General features: G+C 46.3%; 1 protein-coding gene across 6 annotated transcripts in view; it reads left to right on the top strand.

Moving 5' to 3' along the window:
* The first annotated feature begins 279 nt into the window (after positions 1 to 279).
* Positions 280 to 14,521, top strand: part of ATPSCKMT (ATP synthase c subunit lysine N-methyltransferase) — a 203,714-nt gene continuing 189,472 nt past the window's right edge. For all 6 annotated transcript variants that reach the window (XR_009257650.1, XR_009257649.1, XR_009257648.1 and 3 more), the window contains exons 1-4: positions 280 to 413; positions 4,647 to 4,933; positions 7,941 to 8,078; positions 9,500 to 9,550. Coding sequence is in view for 3 of the 6 variants with exons in the window: in XM_058715551.1 (XP_058571534.1) it covers positions 398 to 413; positions 4,647 to 4,933; positions 7,941 to 8,078; positions 9,500 to 9,550 (492 nt within the window). In the remaining 3 variants the exon portion in view is untranslated. The remainder of the gene's footprint in view (positions 414 to 4,646; positions 4,934 to 7,940; positions 8,079 to 9,499; positions 9,551 to 14,521) is intronic.

Raw genomic sequence — 14,521 nt, 5'->3', positions numbered from 1 at the left:
AGAGCACGCCTTCCGCTCGCGGGAGGGCGCCACAGCGCGCGCGTGCGCAGTCCGGGCGCGCGAGACTTATTTTTCACGCGAGACTAGTTTAACGCCACACCGTAGCTTCTGGAATCAGGGGCCTTAGGGAACGTCTATCGTCCAGGACCCTCTGGGGGAGAGGAAGCGCGAAGACGCGGACGGGAACTTAAAACCCTCCAGCCGAGAGCAGATCGAGCTCATCTGCTAAAGCTTCACGCTCGAGAGTTTCTGGGCAGGGGGCCCCAACGAGGAACTCGTTTCGTCACGCCGTTAGTTTCTCCCTCCGTGCCCCCCTCCCCGGCTCGGAGGAGATGGTAGAACCCACTTCCGCACTTCCACCCTCCCAGCCCCGCCTCCGGCCGCAGGAAATCTCGCGATGGAGGGAGGAGGCGGTGAGCCGGCGGGCGCGGCGGGCTGCCGGGGTGGCGGGGCCGGGCTTCACGTTGGGCTCCTGGCCGGGCGGGAGTGGGAGCCGCCGGCCGCAGCCCTGGCTCGGAGTCTGGCCTGCGGGGCGCGGGCCGCAGTGCGCGCGCTGGTACCCGCGTCTAGCTGCCCGGAGCTGTTCTGAGCGCCTTAGGGCGAGTGACTCCCGGCGTGTGCGGCACGATCTTCTGAGTTGACCGGAGTGCCCCCGTGTGGGTGGGGATCCGCGTGGCCCCTTGCCAGCCGGGTCTCGGCGGGCAGTAGCCTCTTTGTGCCTCAGTTACCTTGCTTGCAAAAATAGCAATGGGAACCGTACTGTCTGCCTTGCACGGCTCCTGAAAGGATTCGGGGGGAGCAGTGCCGGGCCCTTAGCGAGTTCCGTGTAAGTGTTCGTTGAAGAAATCCTCATTGTGCACATCGTCCAGTAACTTGGCCAACGTCAGACAGTAAGAAGAAAGATTTTGTAGCGCTAAGGGTCCCACTCCAAAGCCCCGCTTTGTGCTGCCTTGGCGATCTTCCCTGGCCATTCTATCTCCCCAATTACTCTGTCCTCTAAATAGCTTCTGCCGCCTTTTCTTGAGAACACTGATCATGAGCTAATTCTTTACAGGCTTTGATTCGGCCACAAAAAAAAGTACAGGTGACCTTTGAATAACGTGGGCGTTCGGGGTGCTGGTGCTGTCTACACCTGTGCAGTCAGACCTGTGCAGTCAAAATCCACCTATAACTTTCGACTCCAGCCCAGCCCCCTCCCCCCCCCCCCCCCGCCCAAATTTTACTAACAGCCCATTGGTCAGAAGTCAGCGTTTTTGTTTGTATGTTATATGCCGTGTTCTTATGATAAAATAACCTAGAGGCGAGGTGTTATTAAAATCATAAAAGAATGAATTTGCAGTACTCTATGAAAAAAAAATCCACCTGTAAGTGGATTTGCGTAGCTCAAACCCATGTTGTTGAAGGGTCAAGTGTACTGATGTTCGGATCTTGGAAACATTACGCTAAGTGAAGGAAGCCATTCCTAAAAGACCACATACTGTATGAGTCCACTTCTGTGAAAGTCCAGAATAGGAACCCTAGGGACAGAAAGTCAGTTAGTGGTTGCTTAGGGCTAAGGTGTGAAAGGAAAGGTGGGGGGGTGATAGGTAAAGCTTAAGGGTAATGAGAATGTTTTTAAAATTGACTGTGGTGATGGTGACATCTATCTATGAATATACTGAAAACCTTAGGATCATATACGTTAAATGGGCACATTGTGTGGCATATGAGTTACATCTCAATAAAGCTGTTAAAAACTATGGATCTCTTCCCAAGCATAGTATTGAGACCGACAATAGTAGCCAACATTTATCACTTGCTGTCTCGTTTAGAGCACTAAGTGCTTTATCTGTCTTATTTTTTTAAGTGTTCCAATAATCCTGTGAGGATAGTATTATTTCTGAATTTTACAAGCGAAGAATCTGAGCCTTGGCAAAAACTTATCTAATGTTTCACACTAGTTGAGTTCTGTGACTCCAGAACTTTATGACTCAAATCCTTTTAACCACTGTACTGTATAATTGGAATGCCCACAGGATAATTTTACAGAGGCATGGCAGATGGTGCTTTGACCTTTTAAAAGACAGGCAAATGCATGACTATTGCTATAGCATGTAAATTCCTCCCTACGATGCTGATAAGTATAACACAATGTATTTAAAACCTTTGCTCTTCATCAAACACCGTCACCCACCTAAACTTTACCTTTTATCTTACCTCCAGCACCAGCAGCAGACTTTTGTTGTTCTTGTTTCTGAGTTGGTTTTCCACTGTGTAACCAGACTTAAAAGTCACTTTAGAAGTGCCTGGGTGGCTCAGTCAGTGGAGTGTCCCACTCTTGATTTTGGCTCAGGTCACGATCACACGGCAGTGGGACCGAGCCCTGGGTTGTGTTCCTCGCTAAGCTTGGAGCCTGTTTGAGATGCTCTCTCGCTCGCTCTCGCGCTCTCTCTCTCCCCCTCCCCCCTTCTGCTTGTGGGTATGTGGGCCCTGTCTCTAAAGTAAAAAACAAAACAGAGCTCACTTTAGGGGACCTCAGGTGTCCGGAACAAAGCTCTACTGTGCGTGAGATGTTGGTGATTGGTCGGTTGCCCTGGAGCAGTGACTCACTGCAGTGGGCCAGCTTTTCGTGTGTCCTGTGTTCACACCTGTACCTCACAAAGTCGTAACAGATCACCACATTTCATGAGTGTGGTAGGCAGACCCCCCAAATACGTCCATGTCCTAATCCCTGGAACCAGTGAATACGTTACATGAGAGAATCTGCAGATGGGTTGAAGTTAGGACTTTGAGATGGGGAGATTCTGCTGGCTTGTCTGGATGCACCCACTGTCATCACAGGGTCCCTATAAAGAAAAGGGAGGGGTGCCTGGGTGGCTCATTCGGTTGAGCGCCTGATTCTTGATTTCAGCTCAGGTGGTGGACTCATGGTTGTGAGTTCGAGCCCCATCTTGGGCTCTGTGCCGACGGTGTGGAGCCTGCTTGGGATTCTTTCTCCCTTTCTCCCTGCCCCTCTCCTACCTAAGCTTGCTCTCTCGAAATAAACAAACAGATATAAAAATAAAGGGGGGAGGCAGGAGAGTCGGAAGGAGGTATCCTGATGGAAGCAGAGGTTGGGGTGACATGGGGCCACTGGCCCAGGAATGCAGGTGGCCTCTAGAAGCTGGAAAAGGCAAGCAAACCTATCCCACCATAGAGCCTCCAGAAGGAACCCAGTGCTTCCAACTCATTTCAGATAGCTGACCTCCAGACTTGTATGATAATGAGCATGTGTTGTTTTAACCCTCTGAGTTTGTGGTGGTTTCCTACTGCAGCCTTGGGAATGGAATCCCTTGGGCGCTTTGAATGGCTTACTGATTCCCGCAGCCATGAATAAGAACATCTTCGAATGACCAGAATCCGGTGTCCTCCCTCTTACTGTCTTCTGCTTCTTATGATTCCTGTGTTTCTGGCCTTGTCTTCTCTACTACACCGAGCTGCTTCAGGGCAGCCTTGCCCCCTGTAGGGTTCAGCATCTAGCCAACTGTGGATAAATAATAACGGCAACGGGCCCTGTTGTGCTGGGCAATGTTCTAAGTGGGTCCCCTAGTTTCATCTGCGTGGTGACTCTAATCCCCGTGAGTCAGATGAGCAAACTGAGGTTCAGAGAGGCGAAGGATCGTACCGTTGGCAAGGTGCAGGGCCCAGGTCCTAACCTTGGGGGTTGTGCTCTTGATGTGTCCTTCCCCCTCAATCAATTTCAAAATGAAATCAATTTCAGTCTCCAGACCTTGAGATCCTCCTGAGGATGGATTTTATTTTCTTAATGTTTATTTACTTTGACAGAGTGTGCACACATGGGAGGAGGGGCGGAGAGAGAGGAGAGGGAGAGAGAGAGAATCCCGAGCAGACACCATGCTCCGTGCAGAACCCGACACACTCATGAACTGTGAGATCACAACCTGAGCCAAAAGCAAGAGTTGGACGCTCAACCGACTGAGTCACCCAGGCACCCCAAGAATATATTTTAAAGGGTAAAACTCAAGAGGAGGATAGATCATTCATTTCTCTGTTTTCAGTGATTGGAGTTTGCTTTCTTTCATATTGGTGCATTGAAATGATTATGTTATCTTTTGTTCTTTTTGGGTCTTTTTAAAAAATCTTTTTATTATCATACTTAGTTTTTTTTTTAGTGGAACCTGATTTTGGTCTCTGGTTACTTGAAAATCGTATTAGTGCAACTGGAACCCATTTTGATGTGGAATCTTTGCATCTTATTTAAAATAAGGCAGTAATTAGACATTTTAATGCTTATTTGTGAGGCTCTGTTCTAAACCGTAAAAATACAGTTCATGGTTAACATCTGTATTAATGGATATGTTGAATTCATAAAATGCTAAATAGAGATGAACACATTGTTTTCTAAGGATGACTCAAAAAAATCATTATGTTGGAAGCAAAGGATTTTAGTTTTCTATTAGATTTAAAGAATTTTCTGTAAAACACATTACTTTAGTAGATAGAATTTGGAACTCAGTGTGGAATCCTTCGTTTTGTAAGTTAGATTGTATTCAGCTAAGTTATTCTTTACACAGTACGAGTTTCTCAATAAGAACCACAGGAAAAAAAAATACCTTGGATTTCAGATTTGGTGTGACGTATATATTTCCTGCTTGCTTTCCACCTAGGTACACCCCCAGAAATACTTGAAGAAAGTCAGTCAGGATGTAGTCTACCTACAGGTCTTGGAGCCAACGGTTTGAAGAAAAGCAGCTGGGGGTTCTTCCTTACTGGGATCGTTGGTGGGACCCTGGTGGCCGTGTATGCTGTGGCCACCCCGTTTCTAACACCGGCCCTCCGAAAAATTTGTTTGCCATTCGTACCCGCAACTACAAAGCAGATTGCCAACGTTGTGAAAATGTTGCGTTGCAGAAGAGGGTCCCTGGTCGACATTGGCAGTGGCGACGGACGTGTTGTGAGTTCCGCTAAGGCATTTTAAGGTTTCAAACCCAAAGTTTTAAAATTTCTGCTTCACGTTTCTTGTGAGGCTTATGCAAAGCCCTGTTAAATCTCACGGTAATTAAGTCGTCATGTATTTTGTGTGTGTTTAATGATCAAACCTTCCAGCATGATTTGGAATTTATTTTTCTCAGATTTAATTTTTCTGAAAGGGAAAAGTGCTCTGTGGATCCACCAGGTAAAAAGGAGCAATTAATTGGTAATTGTGAAATTGTCCAATAAAAAAACTTGGGTCAGTAGAGGTGGCATAATTAGAGGAAACACTGAGTCATAGAGTTTAACAGAGATGTTTGCTTCTGTATTTGTTAATATTCTTACATGCATAATAATCTTAAGGGGTAATGTAGAGTTAAAATAGGAAAGAGCCGGCGCCATTAACCCTCATTTATCCAAAGGTCAGACTTTGAGTGAGCTCAGCATACTGACTCCAGTTGAGAACCTATAAATAAAGATTCAGGGCCACTGACTGCCCGGTGGGTGTCCGAGAGCACATTTCTTCATGGGCCTGGTGGCATCATCCTTAGGCCTCCATCCAACCATGAGTCAGAAAGTGAGGATAGCAGTAGTCAAGGCCTGCGTTCTGGAAACATTTATGTGGGGACCAAAAGGGGCACAGCACCTTTCACCACCCCTGCAGCAGGGACCTTGTGATTTCGTCATAGTGACTCGAATAGCCAGGAGGAGGTTAGGAAGTGACTTGTTAAAGAAATCAAGAGATGTATATATTTTATTTTAGAGAGCATGAGTGGGGGAGAGGGGCAAAAGGAGAGAGAGAGAATCTTTAAATTTCGTTCTTAATGTTTTGTTTATTTTTGAGAGAAGAGAGAGGGATGGAGCGTGAGCAGGGGAGGGGCAGAGAGAGAGAGAGGGAGACACAGAATCGGAAGCAGACCCCAGGCTCTGAGCTGTCAACAGAGAATCCCACGTTGGGCTCGAACTCACGACCCCTGAGATCACGACCTGAGCCAAAGTCAGATGCTTAACCGACTGAGCCACCCAGGCGCCCTGGGAGAGAGAGAATCTTAAGCAGGTTCCACACTCAGCACGGAGCGTGATGGGCTCGATCCCATGACTGCGGGATCATGACCTGAGCCGAAATCAAGAGTAGGATGCTGAACTGACTGAGCCACCCAGGAGCCCCGCAAGATGTATATATTAACCAGGAGGAAGTTTTAAAATCCAGATTTGAATGCTTTACACATCTGAATAGTATCTCTGTGGTTTCCTTTTCTTAAGGGGGTGACATTGTAGTTAACTAGGGAAATTACTGTAGGCGGACGGCTCCTTCAGGCAGGCTGCCTTGAAGAGTGGGCAAGACAAATGAGCAGAGGCCCCAGGCCCAGCCCACCGTCCTCACCTTACAGAGGCTGGTGGCATTCTACGGTTGACTTTGTTCTGAATCGTTCCGCTTCTCTTTTACCCGTTTTCAGTTTTGAGTGAGCAGTCTTTAAAGCCGAAGGAACTGTGTAAGTAATGGCAGGTTCTTCACGGACAGGATTTTGATTGCATATTACAACTAGTTCACAGAACATTCTCCCAGGCAGGTCCATCTTGCCCGCTGCTGTGCTGTCACTGATGGAGAGAGACACTGGGTTTTCAGCAACTGGTCAGGCCTCCCCAGGGGTCAGCCGATCCAGAAGTGCTTTAGAAGCACTTTAGAAGCCACTTTAGAAGCCGATCCAGAAGCAAACCTGACCGTTGCAATGCTCGCGGTGAAATCTTTGACAAGAACACAAAAACTGAGTTTAAATCAGTTAGCGTTGTCTTGTCTACAAAGCTGTAGAACTTTAGAGTTGTCTTTAAATGATACTTTGAACAAAAGAGGTGCCTTTTTTATCGGACGTTTTGATTATAGACCATAAATGGGAGGTATTCATATCATTTGACCACGTAAATTGATGTTTTTCTTTTTTTCAATTAAATTTTTAAAATTTATTTTTGAAATTCCAGTACAGTTAACATACAGTGTTTTATTACTTTCAGGTGTACAGTATATCAATTCAGCATTTCTGTATGTTACTCAGTGCTCATCATGATCAGTGTGCTCTTAATCCTCCTTACCTGTCACCCAGCCCCCCACCCACCTCCCCTCCGGTAACCATCAGTTTGTTCTCTAGAGTTAGGAGTGTGTTTTTTTGTTTGTCTCTTTTTTTTCATTTGTTTTGTTTCTTAAATTCTACATATGAGTCAACTCATGAGTATTTGTCTTTCTCTCACTTATTTTATTTATTAGCGTCATACTCTTCCAGATCCATCCATGTCATTGCAAATGGCAAGGTTGCATTCTTTTTTTATGACTAGTATTTCGTTATGTACATATATATATGCATATATATACATACACATATCTCTTTATTCATTCATCTAGTGATGGACACCGGGCTGCTTCCATAATTTGGCTGTTGTAAATAACGTTGCAATAAACATAGGGGTGCATATATCCCTTTGAATTAGTGTTTTCATCTTTGGGTAGATACCCAGTAGTGGAATTACTGGATCATATATATGGTCAATCTATTTTTAATTTTTTGAGGAATCTCCCATACTGTTTCCCACAGTGGCTGTGCCAGTTTGCAGTCTCACCAGCAGCGCACGAGGGTTCCTTTTTCTCCACATCCTCGCCGACGTCAGTGTTTCTTATGTTTCGGGATTTTAGCCATTCTGACAGGTGTGAGGTGATATCTCACTGTAGGTTTGATTGCACTTCCCTGATGATGTGTGATGTTGAGCATTGTTTCATGTGTCTCTTTGGCCATCTGTATGTGTTCTTGGGAGAAATGCCTGTTCGTATCTTCAGCCCATTTTTAATTGGAATGTTTCAGGTGTTTTGGTGTTGAGTATAGAAGTTCTTTATGTATTTTGGATACTAACCCCTTATCACATATATCATTTGTAGATACCTTCTCCCATTCCATAGGTTGATGTTTTTCTTATCTTGAATAAACACTGACTTCTTTCTGCAGGTGATAGCAGCTGCAAAGGAGGGATTCACCGCTGTCGGTTATGAATTAAACCCATGGCTCGTTTGGTACTCCAGATACCGTGCTTGGCGAGAAGGGGTTCAGGACTCTGCCAAATTTTATATTTCAGATTTGTGGAAGGTATGTAAGGCAGAGAATGGTCCTCGGAAATGCCAACCAAAACTTTATAATTCATAATTAGTATGACTAAAAAACATAAAATGGGGACACCTGGGTGGCTCAGTTAAGTGTCTGACTTCGGCTCAGATCATGATCTCACGGCTTGTGAGTTCGAGCCCCATGTCAGACTGCTCAGACAGCTCAGAGCCTAGAGCCTACTTCGGATTCTGTGTCTCCCTCTCTCGGCCCCTCCCCTGCTCGTGCTCTTTCTCTACTTCAGAAATAAACATTAAAAAAATGTAAAATGTATTAAAGGAAAAATAGTTAAAATTCATGTGTATGTTTCTGTATAATGAAACGTGAACACCTTTTAAATTGACAGGTTTACCTATCAACTCTTTTAGAGTAGAAGCTTAAGGTTTTAAACCTGATAGGTCATGTGAATTCCAAGAATTTGCTCAATTAAAAAAATTTCTCATTTCTATTTATTACAAAATGATGAAATTTTTTTTTTACTTCATTTGGAAATTTTATAAATTGTAGACATTAATTTGTTAATGTTCTTGGTAAACGGTGGACTTTTCTGTGTGCGTGCTTGTGTGTGTGCAGAGGTGTGTGTGCGTCGCTGTGTATGTGTGTGTGTGTGCAGGTGTGTTTTGCAAGAGGCAGAGATGAGTGCAAAAGAAAGAATCCACTATGTTCTCATGGTTCTTTCTGGTCTTCATAATGTATAAGAAACTTCCAAGTTTATTTGTACTCTAAAAAAACATACCCTGTAATTTTGCGTTAGGAAAGCTCCATAAAATGCTTTTTCTTAAATAAGAATTTCCCACTGTAATATTGTCATCAGTAGCTTATAAAAATTCATTGAGTTTTGCTTGTGTTGTTTTTTATACCATATATACGTAATGATCTCTCTATGGAGTAAATAAGACTTTTATTGGGCAATAAGAATTTTGACTGGCAAAGCACTTTTCCCCCCAGTTTTTCGACTAAAGACCATTTTATTTCAGTTTTTGGGTAGTATTTTTGAGAGGAGGCGGGAGACTAGAATTTTAAGGATGGCTCAGCACGAAAGGCAGGTGGTTCCCTGATCTCTCGAGTTCTCGCCGAGCCGGTTTGGTGTATGGTGGGGTAGCGTAGAGAGTGTGGACTGGGACATAGATGGCCACCGGCTGGTCACTGGATGAGTCACTGGCAAGTCTGACAGATGACCCCTGGGGGGCCCCGTGTGGAGTATCCCTGAAGATGGCAGGAGTGACTTACAGGGAGGTGTTTGGAAAACCGGAATGGGCTGAATTAAGAGACAGAAGCTCGAACGTGGGTTCTTCTCGTGAAATCTTAAAGGGAGCCACATCCCTTGTGAAAAGCTGTTTGATGAAATGGATCCTTGTGTTTGGCCTTTTAAAATTAACCTGTGCCTTGTTCCCCCTCTTCTTTAGGTTACTTTTTCGCAGTACACAAACGTGGTTGTTTTCGGTGTGCCTCAGATGGTGAGTACGCGTCCTCCTGTCCCTGGTTGGTTGGCTCTAGGTCCCGTGTGGCCCCTCCAGGTCCACCACACCGTGTCCTTGGCCGCCTGCCCCCGCGCCCTCGGCGTCCTCCCAGGGATTCTGGGGGCACGTCGGATTTCAGTTCACTGGCTTGACAAAGTACTTCAGGGCCTTAAAACTTTAATCATAAAAGATTCAGTCATGTTAAAACTTTTCTTCAGATAAAATTCTCAATGATCTCCCTAAGCCCTAAAACTTCCAATCTGGAAACTGCTTTATGAGCTCCCGGTGTCTAATGTAGTTGGAGATTTTCGCGGTTGCTCACTCACCATCCAGCTGAAGTCACTTGGGAGAGTTAATGGCATGTTCCCTTCGAATTGATCGTTCCTCCGATTTTGCAATGAGGCCGTTTTCGGGGCGGGTGAGCGCTGGCTAGTTTCAGTTGACCTCGGCTGACTGATTTGTATCGAACTTTGATTACGTACTTTCAGAAGTGAAAATACCCTGGCATCTGTGCTGAAAATGGTTCTAAATTTAGCCTTTGGAAAGATGACCAGGATGGGATGCTTTTATTGTAATTGTTGGTTACAGACCATAGAAAGAAATCCCTTTTCATCTTTCAAGGTCTATAATTGTAGCCATAATAATCTTGGCAAAATTGGATGTTTGCTAAAATGCCACTATGCAACTGATATGTATGGTTTTTAATTTAAAAAAAGAAAGGATATTTACTTTTTGGTTGTTTTGTTTTCTTATTCACACTTTAATTTTGGTCGAAGGTGGTTTAGTGCTTGAGAAATTTATTCTTACTATCAGGATGTTGGGTACAATGCCACATTTATTTTTAAGTTCATTTAGAAGTGCTTTTGTTACATATTTTTGAAAGGAACAGGATTCTATATGTTTGGAAATCTCAGTAAGCCTAAATTTAAGGTGAAACTGGGGTGTTTACACTTTTGTTATAGAAATCAAAAGAGGGGGGCGCCTGGGTGGCTCAGTTGGTTGAATGTCCAACTCTTGGTTTCGGCTCAGGTCAGGATCCCGGGGTCATGGGTTTGAGCCCTGTATTGGGCTCTGTGCTGCAAGTGTGGGGCCTGCTTGGGATTCTCTCTCTCTCTCTCTCTCTCTCTCTCTCTCTCTTCCTCTCTCTGTCTCCCTCTCTGCCCTCTCGTGTTCTCTCTCTCCCTCTCTCTCTCTCTCCCTCCCTCCCTCTCTCTCTCTCAAAATAAACAAACTTAAAAAAAGGAAATTAGGGGCGCCTGGGTGGCGCAGTCGGTTAAGCGTCCGACTTCAGCCAGGTCACGATCTCGCGGTCCGTGAGTTCGAGCCCCGCGTCGGGCTCTGGGCTGATGGCTCGGAGCCTGGAGCCTGTTTCCGATTCTGTGTCTCCCTCTCTCTCTGCCCCTCCCCTGTTCATGCTCTGTCTCTCTCTGTCCCAAAAATAAATAAAAAACGTTGAAAAAAAAAAAATTTAAAAAAAAAAAAAAGGAAATTAAAAGGGGCATGAGTTTAAGTCATTTAAGAAACTGGGACCGTAGCATTGCTATGGAACTTGATGGTTATTTACTACTTATGAAGTTTGGGCATTCCTTTGGATTAATTAGCATCTTGGAGCAAATAGATTTCATTTGAATTCCATGCTTTACGAAAATAGAAAATTAATATTTATTGAGATTTCCATGCCATTCTGGGAGGCCGGCCGATCCTGGCCTGAGTGTGGGCTCGTGAGGCCCCAGTGGGGGGCAGCAGTGGCCTTTGGTGGGCACGTCACCCCGTAACCCGTGGGCTCCAACTCCTTGTGCGTCTTACCGTGTTTGAGTATGGTCGGTTTTTGGAGCTGTTCACCTAGCAGAAATAAGAGTCCTCTATTTGTTTTTTTGGTGAATGTTTTTGCAATTGTCCATTTTTCTGTACGCAGAGAAACCTTAAGTAAGGAACTTGTGACATTTCACTGTTCCCAAGAAAAAGTGGGGCAGCTGAAGTACACAAAGCATCTGTGTTCCCTGGAATGAGCGAGAGGGGTTCAGCCAGCATGCAGTTTTCCATGCAGGTGTATCGTTCACGGGACCCACAGGGGATCGTTCATGCATGCAAGGCCCCGCTCGTAACCCTCATTGAGCTTCACCTACGTGGAGCAGGGAAGGGGAGGGACGGTGCTGGCTAGGGATTCAGGAGGCCAGCTCTGCTCTCCGGAGTCGTGGGAGCCCCGATCGGGTCGTCTTTAGTGAAATGCACTTCCCTTGTCTGAGCACTGGTCGGCAGTCCAGTCATGGCATCGTGGCGCAGCAAAGCCAGCGGAGCATGAATGTTCCTGTGGCAGCTGAGGCCCACACAGGCCCGGAGAGAGCTAGGGGAGTACGTAGGGAACGTGAGAGGTGGAAACCTGGTGTTCTAGAACTCGTCCACCCCGCTTCTCATACCGCACTGACTGTTGAGCTTTTGTGGCTCAAAACTCATTTCAACAGGTGTGTCTGTAACCCCCCCCAGGAGTGAGGAATCTCGTTCAGATCTGGTAAATCCAGTGCTAGCATGGTAAATACCCACGTGTAACTTGAGCTTATGTTCTTTTCAAAATGTGACAAGATCAGTCCTGCCCTTGTTTAAAACGCGCCCAGGACGTCTTGCTGCTTTAAAGCAGTGAAGATAAGGCCTGAATGCTCCACGTGGCCTGAGGCCTGGCGTGGAGCGGCCCCTGCTTCCTTCAGCTCTGTGCTTGCCAGCCCCCTGCCCTTCTCCCGGCCCCTGGACTCCACTGTGTGAGCCGTGTTCTTCCCTCTGACCTAAGTCCCCCCAGCTCTGGGCCTAGTTGGCGAGCTGCTGACCACTCACAGGTCGGGTGTCCTTTCCTCCAGGAAGTCATCCCTGATTGCCCAACGAGACAGACCCCAGTGCCCTGTTTTCCGTCTGCACAGTGCCTGTTCCCTCTCTGTAGTGAGATTGTATTTACTCACGTGATGGTTTCGGCAGGTTTGCTGTGTGGACCGCACTGTGAGCTCAAGAGTGAGGGCCGGCCCGTCTTTGCTCCCAGACCCCCAGCGCAGCGGCACCAGCACAAAGTAATGACTCAGATACTCATTAAATGAATGAACGAGTATAGTAGAAACATATCCGTTAATGACACTTCCTAGTGGGCTGTTAAATTTCATAACTTTCAAAGACTGACTAATTTAATTTTAGTTACAGATCCTGTTGTGAATTGATGAACGAAAATGTTATCGTGTTCTGATAAAGATAAATGATTCACAACGGAATCCTTTATCCTTCGTCCATCCATTCAACAATTATTTATTCGGTGCCCCTAAGTGCCAGGTTCTGTTCTAATCACTTGGGTACTTTAGTGCATGAGAAAGAGAAACATCCTTGCCCCGAGTTGCCTAGACACTAGTGGGGAGAGCAGCTCTTACCTGGGGGTACCCATGTAAGATGTGTCATTCAGTAGCAGGAGGTAAGTGCCGTGGGGCAGACTAAAGCAGGAGAGGGAGGGGAGGAGACAGTGCCCCTGAAGAGGACGTGTGGAGGTAAGGGGGAACGTGCCAGGCAGAGCCATTGTGGAGGTGCCCAGGGGTGTGTGCCTGTGGGGTTCCAGCAGCAGCAGGTGGGGGGGTGGCAGGAGCAGGGAGAGGTGACGTCAGAGGGGAAATGGGGGCCGTGCTGTTGGAATGCAGACGCCGTGGTGGGTTTGGGCAGAGGAGCAGAGGACCTGCCTGGGTTGCAGAGGATCTCAGGCTGCTGTGTGGACGCCGGGTGCGGGTGGAAGCCGGGAGACGGGTTCTGAGCTCTTGCAGGCATCCAGACGGTAGGTGTGCTAGGCTCGTGTCCGGGCAGCAGCAGTCAAGTTCCGGAGGCATCGTGGAGATGTCAGCAGGATGAGCCGGCACATCCGGTGTGGGGCGTGCGAGAAAGAGGGACCAAGGGCACCTCGAGGGCTTTGGCCGGACTAACTGGAAGTTTGCAGTTGTGACTGAGCTGGGAAAGGTGCAGGCTGTGTGGACCGAGGAGGAGGGCCGGGGGTTCCTCGGGCAGGTGAAGCCTGAGATGTGTGTGGAGGTGTGAGGTTGGCAGTGGTGGGTGGAGGGGGTCTGCGACTCAGGAAGGGGAGGGGGCTGGAGATTGCGCATCAGTCCCCGAGGGAGCTGAAGCCCGGGAGCGGCCGAGGTCACCCGGGAGGAGGCAGAGCGGGTCGGGTCCGGAGTTCTGGCCTCTGACAAATGAGGGCACCCAGCCAAGGACCCGAGAGGAGGTGTTGGGTAGGAGGAAAGCCCTGGGGGGGGGGTGGCGGTTACCCTAGGAGCCCGGTGAAGCCAGTGTTTTGGGGAGGAGGGAGACGTCAAGGGGCTCAAGAGCTGCTCATGGGTATGGCTAAGTTGTCCTATGTCTTAGAGCTGGTTTCAACTTAGGCTTAAAGTTTTGAAGATGTAATTAGAATATGACGAGTTCGTGTCACTTTGATACCTATAATTGTATGAATAATTTTGAATTCCATTAGACAGACATGACACATCACTGCCTCTCTTTGTGCGTGATATCAAGACCCGGGCTCATTGCATATTTATGTGTAATTTAGCCAGTTAATTTCTTGTGATTGAAATAGCTCCTTTCATTTGTGGGTTTATCTTGACTTAGCATATGACAGTCATTGGGAAATAAAGGAAACTGTAAAAGAGAAAAGAATCATGGTAACATGAATAAGTTTACAATTATTCTTTTTATGAATAAAATTACCATAAGAAATCTCTGATACTTTGGAAACATATGTATTGTCTCATTCTTCGCCTATTTAATGTTTCGCTCAAGGAACAAAACTTTCTTTTCTTTCTTTCTTTCTTTCTTTCTTTCTTTCTTTCTTTCTTTCTTTCTTTCTTTCTTTTCTTTCTTTCTTTCTTTCTTTTTTTTTTTTTTTAAAGAAATCTTTCACTGGCTGTTAAAAGAGTAGAAATATCCTATCCTTAATGGCATTTACTTTTGGTTATA

This window comes from Neofelis nebulosa, chromosome 1 (genome assembly GCF_028018385.1).
Source record: "Neofelis nebulosa isolate mNeoNeb1 chromosome 1, mNeoNeb1.pri, whole genome shotgun sequence".
NCBI classification, from domain to species: Eukaryota; Metazoa; Chordata; class Mammalia; order Carnivora; family Felidae; genus Neofelis; species Neofelis nebulosa.
The sequence above is the reverse complement of the archived record's forward strand: the minus strand, read 5'-3'. Positions and strand labels throughout refer to the sequence as shown.